Raw genomic sequence first — 23,724 nt, 5'->3', positions numbered from 1 at the left:
TGGGGCTATTTTGGATTTACAGTCACCATCCTGCAAAAGGCTCACTTTTGCTTTTACTTTAGCTTCTGTTAGATTGACTTACCCAGTCCCCGTTGGGGGAATGAAACAACAACCAACTGTGATATTTCCATCACATTGCTTCTGTTTTTCTTGTGGCCAAGCAGGTTTATGTTTGGCTCGCTTGTTCTGACCTTATCACACTAACAAAGTATGGTCTGTCTGTGTGTGATCATCATTTTGATGGTATATCTCTTGAGACGAGATTAACTTTCAGTCTTTCTCATTGTACATACATGACACCCCTGGTCCCCACTGTTGGTGAAATCTTCATTTTCAGCAAAACCTAAAAACATCCATTTAGTCAACCCCAATTCATCCAAGTGTCACAAAAGACCCGAGGCCTAATAAGCAGACAGACTGGGCAAAGGTCAGGGCACACAACATTCCAAAGACAATTTATAACTTCAAATCAATGTAGCATACACATCTTTCGTTGTGAAATGAGGCTGGATTCTGGAGCAACGTCTCACAAAAGAAGAATGAACATTCAAACTCCACACAAAAGCTAAACCCGGAACAATCATGCCCCTGATAGGAATCGCTTTCATTTGTTTAATGATTCTGAAGGCCACTGCAAATGAAAACATTGGCATTTCACTAGTTTGACAATGTCATCTTTATTATTTTGCATACTTTCACAGAAAATAAAGTATTTGTTTTTGTTCTGATGTCTAAAAAACAATTTAGATTTTTACATGATGAAGGAAATCATTGAATCAAGTGCAACATGGTCATTTCTTTAATACAGGTTATCTGTTAGAAACTCCTGATTTTCCTTTACAAAATGACTTCCTCTTATTACATGTTATTTCACTGCTGTACTAATTGTGCTCATGTACAGTGCGATTGCTGGGTGGTTCTACTTCCATATGCTTTACATAAGCTTCAGAGTTTATTAAAAAAAAGATCTTGAATTAAAGACTGTATGTGAGAGAAACAGAGCAACAGTGATTTTTCTACTTTGGCTCATCTGTGATAGCTCAGGATATGAAAACAGTCAGGAATGGTCTCCAACTTGATGTGGGAGAGCAGTAGTCATCGGGCCACCATTGTTCCTGGGTTTGTCTTTGCCTTTCATGAAAAAGGTAAGCAGCTCTCCTTTCCCTTTGACAAATATGGGCCCTCTTCGGATAAAACGGAAACCATAATCCTTCAAGATATTGTAGCAATCTTCCACCACCTGAAACCAAGACAGGACATAGTATTTACACAAGGCTGAAAACATTTCTATGTCTAAATTGTACAGAAATCATCTGGGTACAAGAGAGCGTGTGCTACCTGGATGTTCCCCATCACTCCGGTTGACTCCATTCTGCTGGCCACATTGACCGTGTTGCCCCAGATATCATAGTGAGGTTTACGAGCTCCAATCACTCCAGCGAGAACACCTCCTTTATTCAGACCTGAAAAGGCCACAAAGAAACATGAACACACACAAAAAAAAGCAGACATACTTGCAACTAGTCACGCAGACACATAAACTGACCGATTCGAAGCATGAAGTTGTTGAATGACTGTTTGTTGAGGTTGCCGAGGGTCACCTTCATAGCCAAGGCAAAGTCTGCCAGGTCAGCAAGATGCTGCCAGCGCTCAATCTGTGACAGAGTCTCTTTCTGTGGCAAAACAATGTGTAATGTAACACCCAGTGTCACCCCTGTTTGAACCATTTAAACAAATGCCGTAAAATGATCACACCTTTCTGTAGCCATTCGTGTTGCTCTCTGGTGTGAGTCCGGAGGCAGCCATGTAGGTGCTTCCTATTGTTTTGATCTTCGTAATGCACCGAAACTCGTCCCTGTCTAATAACTGAATGACAAAATGGGCATTGATTGGTCTCATTGTCTCACGGTACGTTCTCAAAGTTTACAACCGAGTACAGAAATTGTTGCAGAACCTACGCTGTCAAAGTCTGAAATTATCTCATTGAGAATGCGGAGACACTCAATGCCTCCATTGTTGATGCTCTCCTCAGTGTAGAAGTCAGAAAAGTTGGGGATGGAGGCAAACATTACTCCTATTTCTTCGTAAGACTGGCTGTACAACTCCTGCAAATGACAAAGATGAGAATGACTTCAGGAAATTCACTTCATTAAAGTTCATAATCGCAAAAGAGATCATTTGAATTTCTCTTGAATTTCTTTGAATGAATCATTTGCAATTGTGCAAAGGACCACAAGATGGCACTAACTAATCAGCCTCATTGTTCAGCATAAGCTGATTTCAAGGCTTTAATGATGCATTTATCAGACCATATCATGTTGATTATGAGAAACCATTGCTCTTCGTCACCCTTCATATATCATAACCAATAAATATGATATAGCATTTATTAATGCTCATACGTGTACTTGGTACACACTCATATGTACCTCGTCTCTCTTCTTTGAGCCCAGGAAGTGTTTGGCCACATGATCCGGGAGCATGTTGGTGACCAGTGCTTCATTCCAGCGTCTCATTTCAAACACCCGTTCTTTCTGGTCATGTATGCCAATCTTCCACAGAAACAGCTGTCTGGACTGATGTTCCAACTACACACATACAAAACACATATTATATATTTTTGGGAGAGGCATATTATATGAAGGGTTACACTAATCTTCCATCTTAGTTTGTAGCAAAACCTGTCGATTAGATTATGGGTGACGGCTCATGTGTGGAACTTACATGACGAGCAAAAAGGTAAAAGCTGATCATCATGACAATAATCATCATGGTCATGAGGTACTTGGATGGCACAATGGATGGTCTATCAACACATAAAGAAACACCTACATTAGGGATAGATTATTATCTGACCAGCCCATTTATCAATCATCAGTTGTAGCCACTTCTTACCTGTAAGAAGCAAACTGTATGAAGTCGTACAGATCATATATGTCCCGCCAGCTGTAGATGTTAACAGCTCCAGTCGCTGTGACAACAAGCACCATGAGGCCAAGTTTAATCAGGTGGCTGACCTGCACCAGCATGGCGGTCGCAATCAGCGCCATGACAGCCATGAAGCTGTAGTGCTTGGGATTCTCGGCACAGCCTCGGTCACCGAACGACTCCAGCATGGGGCCGGATGTGCTGTTGTAGAGCCGAAGAGACGGTGGGACACAACTTAACTGCAAAATCAAAGTAGACAGATGCTAGTTAAAAAAAAAACCCACACACACACGATATAATGGGGGGGGGGGGGGAATAAAACTAGTCTATATAAGTATTGAGAAGCAACAAGAAAACAATAAGTGCTCATGTGGTAAACCCATTTAACCTGACAACAAACATGACTTCTACCCACACACACAGTCATGTTGTTAAGTTATTCCAACTGAGCAGCCTCTGGAATATTAATGCACACCCTGTTGTTGTCAAGCTCCTTTTCTCCAATGTGTGACTGTCACCTCTACATGACAGCTAAGATGGCAAAATGAATGTTCACTTCAGTGTCCTCTGTGGCTGCCAGACCTCAAAGGCAGCAGTGTGTGTAGCATGCTGCTCCTGGGGGGCCGTAACAAATGAGCCAGCAGGCAACTACACAGACAACTAATGGACCCCACTGGGAACATGTTCTCAGACACATAAAAGCAAGTGATAGTGTGATGGTGAGAAAGTGGTAGCGCACTGATAGAAAGACACACACACATACGTTAGAGTTATGTGATAAGGTGATGATTATTAATCCTAAATGAACCCGAGGGAATTTGACTATATGTATCATCCTACTTTGACATGGAAGTTTATTTTTAAGTCCATGAAAAAGAAACTTGGGCAAGTAGGGCCACTAAACTCTCAATCTTTTACTTGAAAAGATATTTCCAGTTTTGCACAGAAAGAGAGAGAATCTTACCATGTCAGCAATCACAGCCATGGTAAGAACAAATATGGCTGCCATGGCCCATGTGTTTCTTGCCCATCGAGTGCGATCAATCCACATGGAAAAGGACACCAACTTCATTGAGAACATCTGTGACAAGAAAACAATTATTCAGAAAATATGTTTAACTTACCATCAGTTCTGCATGATGAATAGTATGACACTTGCAGCCGCCATTGTTAGAGAAGTTATGGTAAACACCATAAATGACTTCAGTTTTGTCCACAACACTGAAATCTATTTTACTTTCTCACCCTGGGGAAGATGGCAGCCAGGGAACAGACTGTAAGGATCAGCAACAACACCTCCCCGATGGCAAGAGTCACATAGTTCACAACCAGCCTGGAAGTAGAAGACACTTCTTTAAACCTCTGGATGGCACATGAATCATTTCATAGGTGACGAAGCAGCTTTATCTGATATGACAGAATTTACTATCTGCTGGATCAGGGAGCTTTGCGCAGGGTTCCGATATGAATAAACTCACAATGGGTCTATGAAAACCTCCATTGCCGTGATGAAGAACAGCACTACGTTGCAACAACTGAAGGCTGCTCCGCTTCTCTTCTCCTTCTCTGCAGAGTAATGTTCCTCCAACTTTCCATCCATAAAACGCAATGAAACCGGGTTGATCTGATGGGCTTTCATTCTGTTAGAAAAAAAGATGCAGAAATTAAATTATACTAACCAAAGACCCATGGATGTATGAAATTAACTGGAGAAAATACCCCGGGAATGTTGATCAATGACTTGAGGACGTATCTATTTGCATGCATATACTAAGGTCAATAACAACAATTCTTGAGACGCCTCAGTTGGCGTTAAAAATATAATTTGTATATTTAGCCCAGATTTCTTTCAATTTGTCTTACATTTGCTGAGACTCTCTCTCAAGCAGCTCCTGCTGAAGTCGCCTGTTGATCACTTGTTCCTGTACCGTCTTATTCCTCTGAGGTCACCAAGTGACAAAACAAGAGACCAGATAAGGACAAGATTACCAAGTGTTTGTATCCATTAAATGCTATTGAATTTGCACGTGTGTGTGTGTGTGTGTGTGTGTGTGTGTGTGTGTGTGTGTGTGTGTGTGTGTGTGTGTGTGTGTGTGTGTGTGTGTGTGTGTGTGTGTGTGTGTGCGTGCGTGTTGTAACACTTCAAAATCAAGTAAACAGAAAATTGAGGCTTTGACAGAAAATCTCAGATTTATCATGATTTACCTCCTGCATGGACTCGGTGGGTGTCGATTGGTGTGAGGCTGTGTTCCCACTGGTTGCAGTTGTGTTGATCAACTGGTTTGAGTTTCTGTTGGTCAATGTGCCCGGCGTCTGAGGAAGAGGGGGCATAAACAAATTCAGTGGACGATAACAAAATGACACCTTAAATGATATCATTGTTGAAATAGGAAATGAAGTCTATCATCAGAAATGCAAAAATAACCTTTCCATTAAGCCCGTTTGCGGCCTGTTTAGGGACTACAACTAAATATGTGTCGATGCCTTTCTCCAATAGGTATTCACATCGATCTCCACCATTCCCTTCTTCCACTTCAAATTCCCCATGCAGGCTGTCCATAGTCGTCTGGGAAATGTGGACTCTCCTGTGTCACACAGAAACCCATTGAAATGAAATATATCAGAAAAAAAACTGAAGGGTCTCAGCGACAGACCGGAAGTAACTGCACCCTTCTCCTACCCAGGAATGCCTCCAGATTCCATCTTATTGGCCACGGTCACATCAGTGGACCAAACATCAAACTGCCATCGTTTCTGCCCGAGCACTCCTCCCAGCACAGTGCCCGTGTGAACGCCGACTCGCATGTCCACCTCCGTTTTAGTCTTTTCCCGCACATACCTAAACAAAGAAACGGGACAAGAGGTGTCAGCAGTGTCCCTCTGTAAAAAAAAAAAAAAAAGAACATGAAGCTGAACCGCTACAGAAGTGTCCAACAAATTCCAACAGTGCCACTGTCCTGAATATTATTGATTAATATGAAGACAATGGCTTTTAAGGTCAGGGGTTGGGATTATTTCTTTACAGATTGTTATCACCTCCATTTATTGTCAATTCCATTTATTTTTTAATGCACTTACTTTGTATTGCCATCATTCACTTTTGTGTTTTGCGTATTTAAAAAGTGAAGCCTCGACTCACGAAATGGCGTCTACCATAGCGAGGCCCATCATTATGGAGCAAGCAGCATGGTCCTCTCGGAAGTCAGGAAGCCCGCAGATGCAATAGTAACAATCTCCAAGAATCTTAATCCTCAGCTGGTGATATTGCTGAAAAAAACGACACCATAAGTTCAGCTTTTAATTAGTGTTAAACCAGCCGTGGAAAAGCAAATCCCATGGCTGGAGCTCCTCCTTCATGAAGTGCAATCAAATGTGAGAGGAAAACACTCACTGCTGCCAGTTTATCGAAGCGGGCAAACAGTTCATTCAGCAACTTTACGAGCTCCTGGGCACTGCAGGCTGAGGACAACTGAGTGAAGCCCACAATGTCAGCGAAGAGGATGCTGCAACACAGAACGTTACAGAAAAATGCTTGACAGTTCAGTTAGAATATTTGACTAACATGTCTCTAAACGGTGCGTTTTGTGGGCCCCCGACCTGACGTTTTCATGGCGGTACATGTACATAGTGTTGAACTGCTGCTGCTGGACTTCTGTCTGATCGGCCTGGTTCTTCATGCCCTGCAGCATCTCATCTGCAATATGTTTGGGCAGGATGGACAGTAACAGTTCCTCCTACGCATGGAGAAAGCGAAGCATCCGTTTGAGAGATGAGAGATATGGTACATGCATGATTGTGTGTCAGTGGTGTAGTGGTAAGCACTCTCTCCTCATAGCAAACAAATTCCCTGTTTCAATTCTCGGTTTACCTTGTTGGCCTTTCTGTGCAGATATTGCAACTCCTGTGTGTTTGGAGGTTTGCTGGATTCTCCATTTTATTTCCACACTCTGTAATTCCCCTTCGGTGTAAATGTGTGTGTGGTTGTCTGGCTTTCTGTGTTTGTTCTGCGATAGAGTGGCGACTTGTCCAGGGTGTAACCTGCCTCCACCCAGTCAGCTGGGACCAGCCTCAACTGGAAACTGGTGACTGGAAAAGTTACGCTTTTGGGTTAGCGCCAGCTTTCAAAGTGCAAAGTGTGCAGATAATATTACTAACTGAATTCCTAACTTCAGAAATAGTTGGATCCATTGTTACTAAGGCTCGTTGGTTTCTTTACTTAGCCAAATCTTTAATTCCTCACTTGCACACAAAAAACACAATTATCTCATCAGCAGATAAACATTAACCTGACACAAAAAAATAAATGCAAAAATAATGCAATAAAAAGAGCAATCCTGTTTGAGATACATTTATAAATGAGACTGGTGTGACAAATATGGATCTAAACAAAAAGCAATGACAGAGCTTCCTGAATACATTTGAAGCATTTAAATTAATTATCATAGTGGATCTGCTTGTTGTCAGACAGCTGAGGTGATCTGATTAATCTGATGGCTGCTGTACACGTGAAAGCTGTCTCTCTAATAGCCATGAGCCCTGAGCTGAGCAAAACACTGTAATGAGAGAGCTCAGAGTGTTCTCTCTCACCAATCTACTTATCTGAGTTCATCTTATTGTGTGTTCTTGTTCTTCTATACCAGGGGTGTGCCACCTGGGGCTCAGGAGCCACATGTGGCTCGTTGGCTCTTCTGTAGAGGCCCTGTGACACTTTCGCAAAATGACACATAAATATACCCCAAAAAATTCCAACATTTTGTCTTTTTTTGGTTATATTTAAGCACATGAAGTCAACATTTGAAGGGCTTTTAAGTAAGGTACAACTGAAATGGCAAGAATGGGAAAAAATATCTAATACCCAAAGAATTGTGCACAAATACTGCAAAAACAGCTTTAAAAAAAACCTAAAATGACTTGTGATGATTTGTAAAAGACATTTGTAAAAGACAAAAATATTGAAATCCCTTCATGATAATTTGTCTCATCGTTTAGTTCTTTACATTTGCATGAGTCGTGTGTCTTTCTGTTACATCTGTGATGGACTGAAGACCTTTCCAGGGTTGCAGCCTCCTGTGAATGACTTGGATAGAAGATGGATGGGTGGATACTCTCATTAAAAAACACTGAGAGCATATACAATGTGTGTGCGTGTGTTAGTGTGTGTGTGTGTGTGTGTGTGTGTGTGTGTGTGTGTGTGTGTGTGTGTGTGTGTGTGTGTGTGTGTGTGTGTGTGTGTGTGTGTGTGTGTGTGTGTGTGTGTGTGTGTGTGTGTGTGTGTGTGTGTGTGTGTGTGTGTGTATACCTGCTGGGTGCTCTGCTCCTCCAGTGTCAGTTTGACCTCTAGCGACTGACGAGCTTCCAGAAATGCCGTCCTGTATTTTCTGTCTGCCATGTAGTACGCCATCACCCCCACTGTGGCTGCACACACATACAGCATCACGTTGGCAAGGAGCTGAGGAAAAGAAGAAAGGTTTGGTTATTTTATGGGGTCACTGTGCCTTTATCGCTCAAGCGGTGGATTGAGTTTCTCTCAGGGTAGAAACAGTCTTGAACCCTCAACGCCGCAATAAAATATATATATTTTTTAATTAATAAGCTGTGATTCTAAACATGTTTTACGGCACTGTGATAAATGTGTGGTGTATTCAGTGTCCGTAATGAAGCCAACTACTACAGTGAACGCTATGCAACTGCACCATAAATATATTAGAATGCAAAAGGAAATCTAAATTATGTTTGATGCTGTGTGACAAAAGGCAAAGATGCATGCACAAATTCATCTTTAAAAATTGTAATAGATTTTCATGCTTTCATGTTTTTGTTAGTGTTTGTGATCAATGTTAGTTAAAGTGTTGACAGTTAAGTCCTTTCAAATCTGGTCATATGCTGCATTTTAATACCATGGTCATGTTCAGCCTCATTCCAGGGCTCGTTTGAATATATTTCAGCCTCGGTCTGTTCATGACACGTTTTGTGTCATGTGGGTGAATGTGATGTTAACTTGTTTGATGTTATGCTGTGTTTGACGTCTCATGTCATTGTCATTGGCTGTGCCATGTTGCCTCTCTGCTCCGTGTGTGTGTGTGTGCAGCTGTAAAGTACTTAGGTTGCCTCTATTTATCTCCTGTCTTGATCATGTCTGGCGTGCATCGCTGCCTTTTAGCAGTTCATGCGTATTGCCTGTCTGGTTTTGACCCTGGAGTGTTCTTTATTCTTTGTTTGCCTCTCTGTGTACCAAACTTATCTGCAATACGCTGTCAAAACAGGTCTTTCTCAGCGTCAAGCTTCAGGGTTCTCCCACTGAGCCCTGACATTAAAGGTACTGTTTCATATCTAATGTCAGTTAATTGACGCATCCAAGCTGTCACTTCAGACATTGCACAATTATTTGTTGTCGACATAAATTTTGAATTTGTTTCAGTCTACAAATGTTTTTGTATGTGGCAGTTTGATCAGCTATATGAGCCTTCCTCAGATCAGATTATTAAAATGAGCATGTTGTGTTTTTAGGTGGGAGCATTCAAAGCCACACATCCTTCATCATCATCATCATCATCATCCTCAGGGTCTCGAATGAAGACCCAGACAATCCCTGCAACAGGAACATAAACAAATCTTGTACCCTTCTGCCAAATGGCAGCCCACGTGGCAGAAACGGGCTCTTGGGACGTTGAAATCCACAACTTCGAAAAGATGCAATTTCTGACGACTCTGTTCGTCATACAGCGTTTGATCTCACAGAGTCAACATTGTCTGAGTCAAATTGAAGAGGGTGAGGAATGTTAGCGTGACAGTCAGCAAGCAATTGGTGGTCAGCCCCGGAGAAAAGGGCATCAATTTTTGCCGACTTGACATACTTCCTACTGTAAGGTTTGCTGTATGTGTACAAGCCATCTTAGCCTGAAGGTATTTTCAGAACTTGAATGGTAATACAGAGCATAATAAGAAACCTAGGAAAAGACAGGACTTTACAGGAAAAATACAGACATACCTTTTCATTTTTTTTTAGATATCTGGGAAACCCCCAGTTGGATAAAGCGGAACCAAACAGGTGTGTCAAACATACGGTCAATCGGCCAAATTACGAAGATAAAGCGAATATCAACTTTATTTTGAAAGCTTTAGCTGGTCAGTGAGAGTTTCACTGTAATAAAGAGAATATTGGCATACATGTAGCACAAAGAGCCTCACTGAGAAAACTGAAGCAGCAGTGAAAACCAGCTGACCTCAAAGCACTGTGGAGTTGAAGTGGGGGAAACAAAAATGCTGAAGGCTGAATAGATTATATTCCCCCAAGAATGAAAGGCATACAGGGTTTCAGATCTTTCCCCAGATTTGCAGAGCCAGATAAAACAATTTGTTACATTGTAAAAAAAAAGGAAAAATGAGGCATCATTTTGAAACTGCACTTAATTTGGTCTGGTCCAGTCCACTACAGATAATATTGGCATGGCCCTCCAAACTAAAGTTAACTGGCTGGCATAGAAGACAGATGGATTGGAAACCACGTGGCGCTGACAATACCATATTACAGAACACAAGGGCGGATATAATAACCTCAACTGCAATTATGCAATATTTTGGCAGCATGTTGTACTTTTCAGAGTATGTGTTTGTTATGCATTCAAACTTTAAATATGCAGAATGTAATCTACTTTATTTTTAAAGTCATAATCAAGGAAAATATTGTTTTTCAACAAAGACTGAGTGAGTTGGATTGTAGTTTGAACATGAATTTGCCACAGGAAAATGGATTTGTACTTTACTGATTCTGTAGTTTGTGTATATTTTAGTTGTATTTGAGGACACGTTTTCAGCGTTTTCCCACTTTTGGCAAGAAACAGGATGGCATCCTATCTCACAATGTCTCTCACATACAAACACTACCTGTTGTATCCGCTTGTGTGTTTCTAACTTTCCTGAGCGTTCTGCTCACCTGTCTCACCAACATGGGCCCCTGCACGTTGTCTTCAAACCTCTGAGCCACGGTCACTCCCAGGACCAGGGTGTGAATCCCACAGGAGAGCGCCGTGAGCAGCACCAGCGGCACCAGGTTCAGTGGCAGAGTCAGGAAACTGGAGAAACTGAAGAAGGCCTGCCAGCCCACGGAGTCACTGGCCTGCGGGAACCGCTCGTAGTTCAACCCCATGTAACATAAAACATGGACGGTGACCATCAGCCACAGTATATACGGCACCGATCCACGCGAGACGGGAGATTTGGGGAGTTTCTGCAACCTGCACAGCGCATACAGCACAACGTCTGCAGCCAGACCCACGGCCGCCACCACCACCATGGCCAGCTTGTCGTCGGTGTACAACACTGCACACATGATGATGACGAAACTGTTGAAGAGAGCGGCGAAAATCACCAACACCAGCAGGTTCTCCTCCCTCTGTCGACGGAAGTAGCTCTGATAAATCCGTTCCAGTGACTCGGGTGTGAAGGTCAGGCGCACAACGCGCGGCAGGCAGTAGCAGCATCTGGACTGGAGCGTGGTCACTTCCCGGCTTCGACCAGCCTCATAGCCAGGATCACTGGGAACCTGCCCCGAATACTCCACAGAGTACTCTGCAGACTGCCCAGTGTCTGTCGTGTGAACCCGATTCAGAGACATGAGTGTTTATTAAAGTTAATCCCACCTGAGACTGTAATACTGTACCACCGGAACACAAGTTCTGAAGCGCGCTACAAAAGCAAAATCATTGGAAAAGTTGTGCTGCGTACCCTCATTCTGCTTTATGTGGCGATAATCCCATTGTTAAACATAGATAAGTACAGAATAGTCTTCAAAAACCAGATTAAAAATCATTTGCAGAAAGAAAAATCCCATTCCAGGCGGGTAAACTTCCAGATAGTGCCATCAAATATCCATAATTAAAGAAAACCTTCTAATTTATCTTCGAATACCAATCCTTAAAAGTAGAGAAGACACTCAGATCCTCCGGTCTCTCACTTGTTGCGGAGAAAAACACGCTTCTTGCTGCTGAAGTCCTGTTTCCTGCCATGACTGGAGCGACATGTGGAGATCCAGTCCAATGTTGAAACGATGTCTTCTGAGTCGTTAATAAAACTTTGTAAAGACAACAGTCCATCATTGTTCTTCAAATGTGGAGACGTGCTAAAGATGATCAATTCTCGAACGCTCTACTGAAGTTAGTCTGCTTTTTTTTCTCTCTCTCCTCCCACTCCCCCTCCTCTTTCTAAACATCAAACCCTCTGTTACTGTTGCTAAGATGAAACCAAAGGAACTGAAGCTCGCAGTCATGTCTGGGGAAATGTGGTGTGAAGAGCTGACAAAAAAGGGAAATCACTGAAGCCACTCAAAACAATTTTATTTGTTTGCTGATTTCAAAGCTCCTGAAGACAATTTCAATGAGTGAATCAATCACATTCTTCAACAAGATAAAAAAAAAAAAACACATTTTCCAGGCATATTGAAAAGACATCACACACATAGTTTTGTCATTTGTTTACACATCTTATGTGATCGGTATGACAGACGGTTGTAAATTCAGTCTCTGTGTTGATTTGTTGTTGGTGATTTTCCCATCAAACCACTCAAGGCACTTCCAAGAGCCAACGCTATGGCCACCAGAACTCCCACAGTCCCCAGTCTCCCCAGTGCCGCCGTGCCCAAAGCTGCAGCCCCGAGTGCCCCGGCTCCAATAGGTGCCGCTGCTGCGGTGACCGTCTCCATGCCGATTCCTTTAATTAGATCCATCCCCGTGAGGAGGCCCTGTCGCAGATTTACTTGAGTGTTGAATGGGCTCTTTGGTGCACCCAAAACAAATGCCCCTGCTGCAACAAGGACGACGGTGACGAGTTCAGTCACTGTCAGCAAAGTCGGTTTAAGCGGCACTGCTTTCATTGCTACGAGCACACCGACAGCCACTGAACCTACCGCTGCGAAAGTTGACCTTCTAGAGGCAAACATGTGATTCGCTGCCACACTTGCAGCTCCGAGTGACACCCCAGCAGCTGCAGTTGCCCCCAGTGTTGCTCCTGTGCAGCTTCGGACCCCTAGAGAGGAGCCCCACAGCAAAATGGCTCTTAAGGCCACTGGCAGTATAATAGCCGCACCCACTGTTACTTTCCCAGCCACCTCTGGCCCCAGCCCCACCATGCCCACTGTTCCTAGCCCAGCTCCAAGCAGCCCCGCGGAAAGAAAAGCCACCCAGAGGACGGAATGTAGCGTCAAAACCACCTCCGTCTCTGACCCTTCGCCTGCTTCGCCTGCTCCTAGACCTACGAAGAAACCAAGAATTCCCACAAAAACAGAGTAGAAGAAAATCCTCTCCAGCAATTTGAATCCAGTTTTTGGTCTTTGGCTGACGCTCTGTGTCAGGGTCCGTCGAAGAACACAGAGAACAACAATGCTCAGTACAATGCTAATAGAACCCAAAATGGCACCCATCCGTCCATACACTACAGTGAGATATAGAGTGGTAAAGATGATTAGCAGAGCGGTGGTCATGTCATTTATATTAGACCGAGAATAGACAAAAAGGACCAGAGCGATTTCAGCTGCAATGTAGATCCATGTTGGAAGAAGGCCTGCGAACACTCCTGTAGCCACAGCACCCAACACAACCAAGACTCCTGCTGTGACCTCCGTTAACCAAGGTACCCTCACCCCAGCCTTGCTCCACAGCGACATCCCCAGTGCTGCGACGATGAAGCCATTTCCAAGAGATACGAGCACGGACGTGAACACGAGGCACGCCGTCACCACTGCAACACCCGTGGAACCAGTCCGAGCAGCCGCCAGGTTCGCAGCAGTTTGCAGGGTGCCATCGTCAGTCAGACTGGGTCCAACTGCAAATGAAGCGGCTTCTCCAAACACAAAGCCAGCCGCTGTGCTTCTGAGGACCGCGGCCAATACGCTGGAGCCACCTACAGACACAGTCAATTCAAGTGTTTACATTTAAATGGAAAACAATTGAACAAATCCAGAAGATGAGCCAGATGATTTCACATGTATTCTTTGAATTATGGACTTTGGGGGCACTGAAATAACTGAGGGGGTCATAAAGTATGAATGGAGAGATACTGGAATGTATTTTGAATCCCTGTATCCGTCAATATATTTAAATGTATTTTCTTAAAACTCAGATTTCCAGTTTTTATTAGTCAAACCTGTTGATTACAGTCTGAGATTTGTGAGTTCTAGGAAATAATATAGTCTGTAACTTTATACATTCTTACTTATCTAAAAAAAAAGTAGCTTTTTTTTTAATGCAAATCTGTCAAGCGTTGCAAAATTCGTCAACGATCAAGCTCCTGTCACTTTAAGACAAAGTGATAGTAGTTTGAATGGCCGCATGTTGAAACTTAAAACCAGGAAGTCTATCTCAACAAGAAAAGAAAAATATGTGTTTCATCAGACCATTTAACGACCATCACACTAGTATAAGTCCACCTGATGGAGTTCAAGCAGACCTATTCATCACTGCCAGTCACAGTCTGTACTTTGGTTAATATGAACACCTTCAGCCGTTCTGTGGCTGCAGCTCTCACGGTTCAGCTTCATTTATGTGAAACACAAAACCGCAGCTGCACGGTTTTTCTGTTTTTTTTCTTATCTGACATTCTTCACCAGGAACCTTATATTTAGCACGTCTCCTTTCCTTCCGTATAATAACTTTTCCTACCTTGACTTGTCTCTGCCATGACCCCGAGCTCTGCGCGGCGCGCGCAGCCAGACGTTCTGTTCGCCGTGACGTCAGAGCAACGCGGACGCACACGCCTCAATAATGCACTTTTCCAAGATATTAAATAATGTTTATTAAGCTTAATGGATAAAGTTGTAATAGCAGCCTTCATAATAATCTAGAGTGATGTGGAATACTGAGACACTTAATCAAGTAGAGTATTTCTAATTAATATCTGGTAAAACGTATAGTTAAAATGACCTTCACACAACTCTGCCTGTCAAATCACTACGCACAAACAATACAAGTAAATTTATGGTTTTGCATGACTTGTATAGACACCAGGAATGGAAATACATTTTTCATCCACTTGCCACTGTGGCTGTAAAATTATGAAATCTACCAGTCATTCAACATTGTTTCTAGAAACTTCTATATGTAAGAGTTTATTTGTACAATTACAGTACAATGCCTAGAAACATTTTTTTTTCTTTTACAGGACATGCACGTAGTATTTCCCATCCAGAACTTTTTACCAGCGCTGATGTTCAGTACAAATGTGATACCATTGAGTGATAACAGGGGTATAACTATCTATCCAAGACTCATCTTGTGAAATAACAGGAGATGAAGTTATAGACAAACAAAGTGGTTAAAAATTAACGTTACAAGTCTATATCAATATTTCCCTGCAGCCGAATTTACAGTAAGCTTACTCCAACGTATCCAAGGGTTCAACTGCACTGGACCCACACACAAAAATTGGAAAGTGTTATAGAAAGGTCTGCCAAAAGTAAGGAGAGAAGTTACCATAGTTAAGCTATTAAACACCAAGTCCAAAGTGCTCGACAATTACCCATTAACCTCAATGTCCCAATTCCAAATATTGCATTATAACTGCATATGAACAACAATACGAAAAGCTTTTCCATGTTAAATCATTTTTTAAAACGTTTAATTTCTTAACAATAAATACATTCAATAGGAATTGAGGAAAATGTAAACATTTTGAGACCACATGGATCCATAGCATGAACTTTACTCTGCACATTTCCCAAAAGGTATTTGGCATCTCAAATTACCAACAAATAATTTGAAGATGTTAGTACTTGTAGGGATGATCCCAAGTAAGAATGATTGAGGGCAGGGCATTACAAGGCAAACAAAGAAAGACTGGCCTTGTGCTTAGAGATAGAGTTACATTGTTTTGTATGCACAGCCTTAAACTCAAGTGTTTTGCATAACCCAGAGAAAGAAAATTGCATGAGAAGAACACGTAAACTCCACATGGAAATTAATAACTCGAACCCAAGACATAGAAGGAAAATGATCACTGATCAATTACCAGATTGAGTATGAAACATCAAGATACAATGTTAACATAACAGAGACTAGGTGATCATAATATGTAAACACACACTATTTTGGGATAGAAGGATATGACAAAAGAAAGGAGAAACGTATAATAATCAGATTGAAATAAAATCAAGGCACAGTTATCAAACAGGATAAAATATACAACTGAAAGTAAACTGGAGGCAAGGAGGAAAGAAAATGTACTTTGAAAATGTACTTGTTTTTTTTGGGCAAAGTCTGTTTTGTTGCACATGAATGCACATTGTTGTTTCAATAAATGTTGGCGGTGGTGGAAAACAAACGGGACGCGGCCCCGCTCTTCCGGGTTCGGTCAGCTGATCTCTGCAGTCACGTGTCTGCTGCTACTTCTTCCTCCTTTGCCGCAGCTCTGTATATTTCTCTTATTTCTTTACCGCAGGACGCAACTGCAGGGACTTCTACTGTGTCTACCGGACTGAGTGGAGTGAAAACAGACTGAGAGGTTCTCCGTCACCCTCCTTTCTCCTCCACTTCCCCACGACTGAGAGACGCTTCTCGTGACTTCAGTAAGTTCGTAACTGTATCCTATTCTTAAACACCTGTCTGCAAACATGGTCTGGAGAAGCAGTTCTGAACGTGAATAATGCCTTTTGCCTTTTAGCTTATCTATAATACAGAAAGTTACCTTTTTGTTGTTGAATTTTAACATGCAAAGCTGGATATTAAATGATAATTATCATCGTATTGTAATCCATGCTTCATGGCCGGTATGACCAGTTTTTAGTCGCCTGACATAATAAGTATATTAAGTCACTCCCAGTCAGGTGAGATTAGTGAGCTCAGAGATGTTTGTTATTCCCACATCACTTGTTGCTTCTTGTTGAAGAGTGTTCTTGTGCTGATCCAACTGGCTGTCATCATCACTGCTCATGTTTTTTGTTTTGTTTTTGTTTTTGCAGGAATGCATTTGTCAGTACTGGTCTTTGTCTCTGTGCTCTCTGGGACCACATTTGCCCTTGATAATGGACTAATGAAAACCCCTCCCATGGGATGGTTGGCATGGGAACGATTCCGCTGTGATATCGACTGTGATAATGACCCCAAGAACTGCATCAGGTAATCAATCATTATGTGAAGATGGCACACTATGATGGATGTAACCTATTTATATGCAACAAACACAGCGTAGGGGGAAGTTTGATGTTTGTTCTTCAGACTCTTCACGTGTCCATCGAAAACCTCAATGCGTTCCCATTCAGATGTGACACTCATTTACATATGTGCGCCTTGTAAATGTACTCCTCAGTAAACATGATAGATTCATGCTTGATGAAAGATGTCCATTTTGCCAGTGCAGTTATTTAAAAGCCCCCAGCTGCTTTGACTCCGTTGGTAGTTCAAGTTCTCCTCCAGTCTGAAGGATGGCGGTTTGATCCCTTCTCTTGCCACGTTCAATTTCAATTCAATTCAGTCTTTCATAAACTATTGGTTTTCTTTTCCAGTGAGAACCTGTTCATGGACATGGCGGACCGACTCTCTGAGGACGGCTGGAGGGAGCTTGGCTACGTCTATGTGAACATAGACGATTGCTGGTCCTCCAAGGAGCGGGACGGCCAGGGACGCCTGCAAGCTGATCCTAAGAGGTACAGCGCATGTTGTATGGTGACAATAACACACATGTACACAAACACACCGAAAACCCGTTGCTCCTCTGAGTGAACATTAAGTAATAACCTCTTCAGATGAAGGCCAACAAAAAGTGGTCTGGAGCATGTGACAGTCATGCAGTCACATGACGGACAAAGCAAACCAATCTGTGGCTCCGCTCCAGGTGCAGATGCGCTGTGTCAGCAGAAGTATGATGCAGACGGCGATCTTTGAACTCCCTGGAAGGGAACAGTGAGAAGGGACATGGAAAACCACAGTCACATGTCACACTTCAGTTATTATGAGCCCAACAACAGACACAAAACGGAGGTCACTTCTTTTCCCGCATTCATTTGCGCAAACAAAAAGTCTTCATCAAAACAACTGTTACACTTATTAAGGTGGGTTTGATATTGATCAATCTTCCCAGGTTTCCCAGAGGAATCCATAAACTGGCACAGTACGTGCATAACCGAGGTCTCAAGCTGGGCATCTACGGTGACATGGGCACGCACACCTGCGGCGGCTACCCGGGCACCACGCTGGACAACATCGACGTCGATGCGCAGACATTTGCTGACTGGGAAGTGGACATGTTGAAGTTCGATGGCTGTTATTCCAACGCCACTGTGCAAGAGCAGGGTGAGAAAATGAGTCACTCCACTTTTTTTTTCTATTGTGGGTGTTCAGATTTAGCAGATTTAAAAACATTTTTTTTATCACTATCACTATCTTGAACAGGTTATCCTCTCATGTCAAAGGCTTTAAATGCCACAGGCCGTCCCATTGCCTACTCCTGCAGCTGGCCCGCCTACCAGGGCGGCCTGCCGCCGAAGGTATCATCGGCAATGCCTCAGATTTGTACAATTCAACCGACGGTTTGACACATCGCCTGCGCTTTAATACTCCCCAATTTGTGTTTGCAGGTGAATTACACTCAGCTGGGGCAGATTTGCAACCTGTGGCGAAACTATGGCGACATCCAGGACTCGTGGTCCAGCGTGCTGAGCATCGCTGACTGGTTCTTTGAGAACCAGGATGTCCTGATACCTGCAGCGGGACCCGGGAGGTGGAATGACCCAGATATGGTGTGTTAAGCTGGCGCACAATCTTTTTTTTTTCTTCCATACGCAATTAGAAAGTGTAGATATGATGATGGTATTATTGTTTCCTGAGTGAATAATTTTGAAACTTCACAGCTGGTTGTCGGAGACTTTGGCCTCAGCATGGACCAGTCTCGTTCCCAAATGGCTCTATGGGCGATTATGGCTGCTCCCCTCTTCATGTCCAACGACCTGCGCACCATCAACAGTGGTGCCCGGAGCATTCTGCAGAACAAGATGGTCATCGGCATCAACCAGGACCCCCTGGGCGTCCAGGGACGACGCATCGTGAAGGTATGCTGGAGAGCATTCGCCTTCGGCGTCCTCGTGTTCGTGCTGTAATTCACACTTTCTCACCTTCTCGCCTTTCCGTTTTCCAGGAGAAGAGTGGCATCGAGGTGTTCTGGCGTCCGCTGTCCGATGACGCCAGCGCTTTAGTGTTTTTCAGTCGTCGTACCGACATGCCGCACCGCTACCAGACGTCGCTCAGCAAACTCAACTACACCACGGGAAGCTACAAGGTTCGTTTTGATTAGGCACATTCAACATCGACTCCAGCTCACGCTTTCAACTCTCTCTCAGGCTTTACCCGCCACTTTCCCAACTTTTATGAATAATTTTCTTGTTATCAAAAAAAATGCGTATAAAAATGTCTTCGCTATTATATTTTGGGTTGAAATATTATTGCCTATGTACAGTATTTCTATACATTTCACATTAATCCAAATATGTTTCTTCAATTCAGCTTTATTTATGTCGAGCCAACTAGAACAGAGCCCAACAATCCCACATCAGCAAGCAAAGGCAACAGTGGCGCTAAAACAAAAGAAAAACGAAATCCTGTTGTAGAAACTTCAGCAGTTCCAGACGCGGAGGAAGCACCGGATGAGAATTAAAGTATTGTAAGAGAGAAAAAGAAATAGGACATGCATAAAGAGCAACGGACGAGTTGACATGAGACCGTAAGCGTATCAACCGGATGTGAATATGTCTACCAATGTCTGAAAGTGACACTTGTGTTTTCCCGCCGGTCTTCATCAGGTCTTTGACGCCTTTACCAACAAGGCCACCGTGCTGAAAGACTCCACTGACTTCGTGGTGTCGGTGAACCCCACAGGTGTGGTCATGTGGTACGTCTCTGCGCCGGCGAAACTCCACATCCGCCAGTATTTCAGCAGCGACCGCCGCCAAGGGTCTGCCTACAGGCTCGACAATGACAACGCCATTCCACGTGTCTTCTTCTAAAAGCGCACTGACTGAACATCATTGTTTTATCATCTCGCCTTTGTTTTTGAGTTATTTTAGATTTAAGACATTTCAGAATGGTGTTTTATTTTCAGTAACTATTCCAAAGAATTGGTCTAAACTCAGGGATAACTGTTGGGTCTGTCACTGGTCTGGGATGTATATTCATGCTGTGTATTGAACACAAAGAAACTGTAAAGCACAGAGAATTTTGACTTCAATACTTTAATTGAGACCTACACATTTGAAAAAATATATTTTGCATCAACACTTTTAGCAAAAGGCTGAATTCTGAGGTTACAGTGTGACCTGCTGTCTTTCTTAATTTTGTTTACATTTTGATATCATTGTCATAGTCTGTTAAAACGCTAGATATTGTGCTGCTCATGTGTTTTACTAAGAAGAAATGAAATGAAAGTGAATGATTTAAAAAAAAAAGAGAGAGACGCAAACTGGCTCTGTGAGTTATGTGTTTTTATTTGAAGTGAAATTATTAAAACCTCTCTATTTTCTATTAGACGATAGTGTACTATGTTTGAACCTGTCGAGGCGCAGCAGTGCTCAAACAGTTCCTGCTGACAGTCTCTTATCTGTAATCACTTGCTCCATGAGCACTTCAATAACAGACAAAGTATTAAATCACTTTAAGTGCTCAGATAGTATACAAACACATTGATATGTTTTTATTCCCGTTTTCAAATCACAAAACTTGTGAGGTCTATTTATCTGACATGGTCATAGTTCTAATGAACCAGCAGAGGGCAGCACTGCTCTTCTCTTTCACTGGTAAAACATGGGCCTTTCAGCGCCATTCCCAAAATGCACCTGCTCAAGAGACACAATCAGCACATTCAACTTGATCCTTTATCTCTCTGTTAGGTTTTACTCTCCTCTCGGATCACCTCCCAGTTTTACTCGTATATTACAATGTATGAACTCCCTGACACGACTTCGTCCTTGATCCCTCTGCGTCACATCGGATCATCTTTGTATTCGTTTTTGTCTCATCCTTTCCACTCCTCTCCCTCCTCCCACTCATCTCGCCCTGTCTTGTCGTGTGCTATCACCTCTGACCTTGGCTTCGCGGCCTGGTGCTTGCCAGTCGTCTCTGGAGTGGTCACATGAACGTATGCGCCGGCCCGTAGCGCTGCTGGGTTTGTGTTGAAACGAGTTCACACGTGGCCACGCCGGGTCATTTGAGGCCGGATTGGCTGTGTTCACATATCAGAATGTGTTGGAGAATGTGGGAAAGGAGATCTTTGCCTTTCTTCGTTACCCATTCAAGTCGTCTCACATGTCCGTTTGGCTGGATGAACACATCTCTCACTGTCTGTCCGGGTCGCTGCCATTTGAGAACACGATGTGGGGAAGCAGTCGGTGAGTTATGATAAAGAGAATGGGAGAACAGTGAAAAGGGACTTGAGCGCAGGAGTTTGAGGAGGGGGGGGGGGGGGGGGGGGGGGGCGTCTTATTTGAAGGTGCAAAGGAAGAGAGAGAGAGAGAGAGAGCGAGCGAGAGAACGCGAAAGGGAGGGGGGGTGAGACGAGGAGCCAGCGCGTTCCTGCCGATGCTCACGTAGGCCACAGCTGCAGAGAACCACAGTTGCCACTCTCGTCTTTGTGCCGCCGCAACACCCAACAGCTCTGATTCAATTCTGTGGAGCCCCCTCCACCCTCATTCAAATATCACACTCGTTTCTGTCACGCTGCTGGTCACACTCCCCGCCTCGCGCTTCTCAAATCCAACACAGATGAGGGGCTATGTGGCGGCTGGACTGGAGTGAATATGGGTCAGACTACATGCAAGGTCTCAAAGGAGGCCGCACACCAAGAAGGTTCTGTTCTAGAAAATGAAAGAGGTCGAGCTGCGTGTCCTCTGTGTGTCCTTTGGTGAATCAGACTTGCATTCGTATTCATGCATTGCCCAAAAGAACTGCAGCTTGCATGGTTGAGTGTATAGTTTATATATACAGAAACATTACCGCTGTGTGCCTTGTCCTGGCGTCGTCATCAGCCGGACTGATCCTGCCAACCTGCGTGGCTTGTTGATGACACCTGGATAACTGAGACCACCGTCCATTGAACGGATGTTGTGGAGACATTTGATACAAGCAAGAAGAATCAGATTTGCTCATATAGTTTTAAATGGGCATAAAAAAAAAAGCAGAGGAGTCATCAATGGAGCTATAGTTATTTGGATGGAAAATTTGGGAAAGAGTGGATCTGTAACGTAAAACACAACCAGGTGACAAATTACAGGAAAGCCCCCGAATGCCTGGCCTCTACCGTGAGACGATCCGGTGGCTCTGATGTTGCTCGTAGTTTGACTCAGTCCTGAGAAGGAAAAAAAAAAACCCCCTGTAAATCAAAACAAAATTCTTCTGTCTGCCAGGGTACCAGGGGACCCAGGATGGTTTGATATGCATTCATATATACCAGAGGGGAATTATCGGTCAACTCATTATAAACGGCACAAGTGAACTCCGATTTGAGATTCTGGACCCAGTCTACCAATTAGGGAATATCTTTTAGGAAGATGATAGTCATCCATGAAATGTCGTCTTAGAAACTTGGAATATCGATGCCAAAGTACAAAGATTCAGATTTGGCAACACATAGTGTCCTAAAAGCTTTCCAAGGGGGAATGTCATTTTGGTTTTCATGAGAAAAGTATTTATAACATCTAAAAATATACCACTTAACTTACTTTAATTATAATTAGGGGGATTATTTGCAGCAGAATATCAGAATTGTGTTTAAAGGAAAAAAAACTTTTTTGTTTGTCCTGAATCCTTCACTTTTCTTCTTCTTTTTTTTTTTTTTTTTTTTTTTGGGGGGGACTTTTTTTTTTTTTTTAATGTTGAAAATGTAGTTCTCAGAGAGGATCCATTCCAATCTGAGGTCTATCAACAGACTCATAATAACACCAATGTGCAATCCAGACCGCCACTCAAGGTCATCTGTTCCTGTGGCCATAAGACTCTAGAACTCCTCCCTGTGAATAGTATTTGCTGTGTTTTGATTCTCCCTGTGCTTCTGCGCTGTCATCGTTAAGCTTTGTAGATATTAATATTAAAAAGTACTGATTTCACTTTTCTTCTTAAGGTCTGATTCTCCACTGCAGCAGACTTTGCTTGATCGTGACAGTTTTTGCTCCACAGTCATTATTATTTTTGTACTTTTTGAACGCTGTTTCTCTTGGTCACAATAATATAAGAATAATATGAATTTTTCTTGTCTTTTCATTGCCCCCCCCCAAAAAAAAAAAAAAAAAAAAAAACTACAAAAAATGGAAATTCTTAAGCCAATCCTGCTGACTGAACATACCAAAGTGAACTAAAGTGGAAATGTCACCTCAAATAACTGCTTGAGTTTGGAGAGGTGCTGTTCAGTGTGTAGGTAGAGTCCTGAACTCCTAAACTTAGGTATGGCACACATAATTGAGAGGAAGAGTGCTGCAATTGAGAGAAACCTGTTTGCATTTTAATTCCTATATACAGAAATAAAGCGTTCTTGACGAGACAAGTTGTATATTTTTAGATATGTAAATACGTTGCACATGGGATCAACATTCTTGCCTCATTATCTGTCTGTCTCTATGTCTCTGCCCTATATGATGATGGGATGTCGACGTGTCCTGTACGTGCCCTGCTTTCCTCTACTTGGTTCGGCTCCAGACAATCGTCACTTACATCTTGTTTCAATATACGAGATACTGTATTTGCTCACTCACAGTCTTTACACCCTGTATTTAGATAGTTGAACAACATTGTGGATGATGAATATTTTTACGGAGAGTAGCAAGACCTGCTCAAC

General features: G+C 42.9%; 2 protein-coding genes and 1 long non-coding RNA gene across 3 annotated transcripts; 1 reads left to right on the top strand and 2 right to left on the bottom strand.

The window, feature by feature from the left end:
- Positions 1-732: 732 nt before the first annotated feature.
- Positions 733-11,542, bottom strand: LOC308143033 (adenylate cyclase type 3-like; the record flags this gene model as incomplete). Its single annotated transcript, XM_080513691.1, has 20 exons — positions 733-1,240; positions 1,339-1,463; positions 1,547-1,673; positions 1,756-1,866; positions 1,959-2,105; positions 2,430-2,588; positions 2,725-2,806; positions 2,896-3,167; positions 3,893-4,009; positions 4,174-4,261; positions 4,407-4,568; positions 4,792-4,868; positions 5,134-5,241; positions 5,354-5,513; positions 5,609-5,767; positions 6,068-6,195; positions 6,320-6,431; positions 6,526-6,662; positions 8,228-8,377; positions 10,862-11,542. 20 exons carry the CDS (start codon positions 11,540-11,542, stop codon positions 1,058-1,060), a joined length of 3,285 nt encoding a protein of 1,094 aa, XP_080369817.1. The 3' UTR covers positions 733-1,057.
- Positions 11,543-12,243: 701 nt separating this feature from the next.
- LOC308143414 lies at positions 12,244-14,630 on the bottom strand. Its single transcript, XR_013937020.1, has 2 exons — positions 14,580-14,630; positions 12,244-13,821 (listed from the first exon to the last, which is right to left on the bottom strand). It is a non-coding gene; the product is annotated as an uncharacterized lncRNA (long non-coding RNA).
- Positions 14,631-16,321: 1,691 nt separating this feature from the next.
- On the top strand, positions 16,322-20,365 carry naga (N-acetylgalactosaminidase, alpha). Its single transcript, XM_080513812.1, has 9 exons — positions 16,322-16,480; positions 16,874-17,030; positions 17,417-17,557; positions 17,992-18,203; positions 18,303-18,397; positions 18,488-18,649; positions 18,761-18,958; positions 19,045-19,185; positions 19,706-20,365. The coding sequence occupies exons 2-9, from the start codon at positions 16,876-16,878 to the stop codon at positions 19,907-19,909; spliced, it is 1,308 nt and encodes a 435-aa protein (XP_080369938.1). The 5' UTR covers positions 16,322-16,480; positions 16,874-16,875; the 3' UTR covers positions 19,910-20,365.
- The last annotated feature ends 3,359 nt before the right edge of the window (positions 20,366-23,724 follow it).

This window comes from Blennius ocellaris, assembly GCF_963422515.1.
Source record: "Blennius ocellaris genome assembly, chromosome: 18".
NCBI lineage: Eukaryota > Metazoa > Chordata > Actinopteri > Blenniiformes > Blenniidae > Blennius > Blennius ocellaris.
Note: the sequence above shows the minus strand (reverse complement) of the source record. Positions and strands in the feature narration are given on the sequence as shown.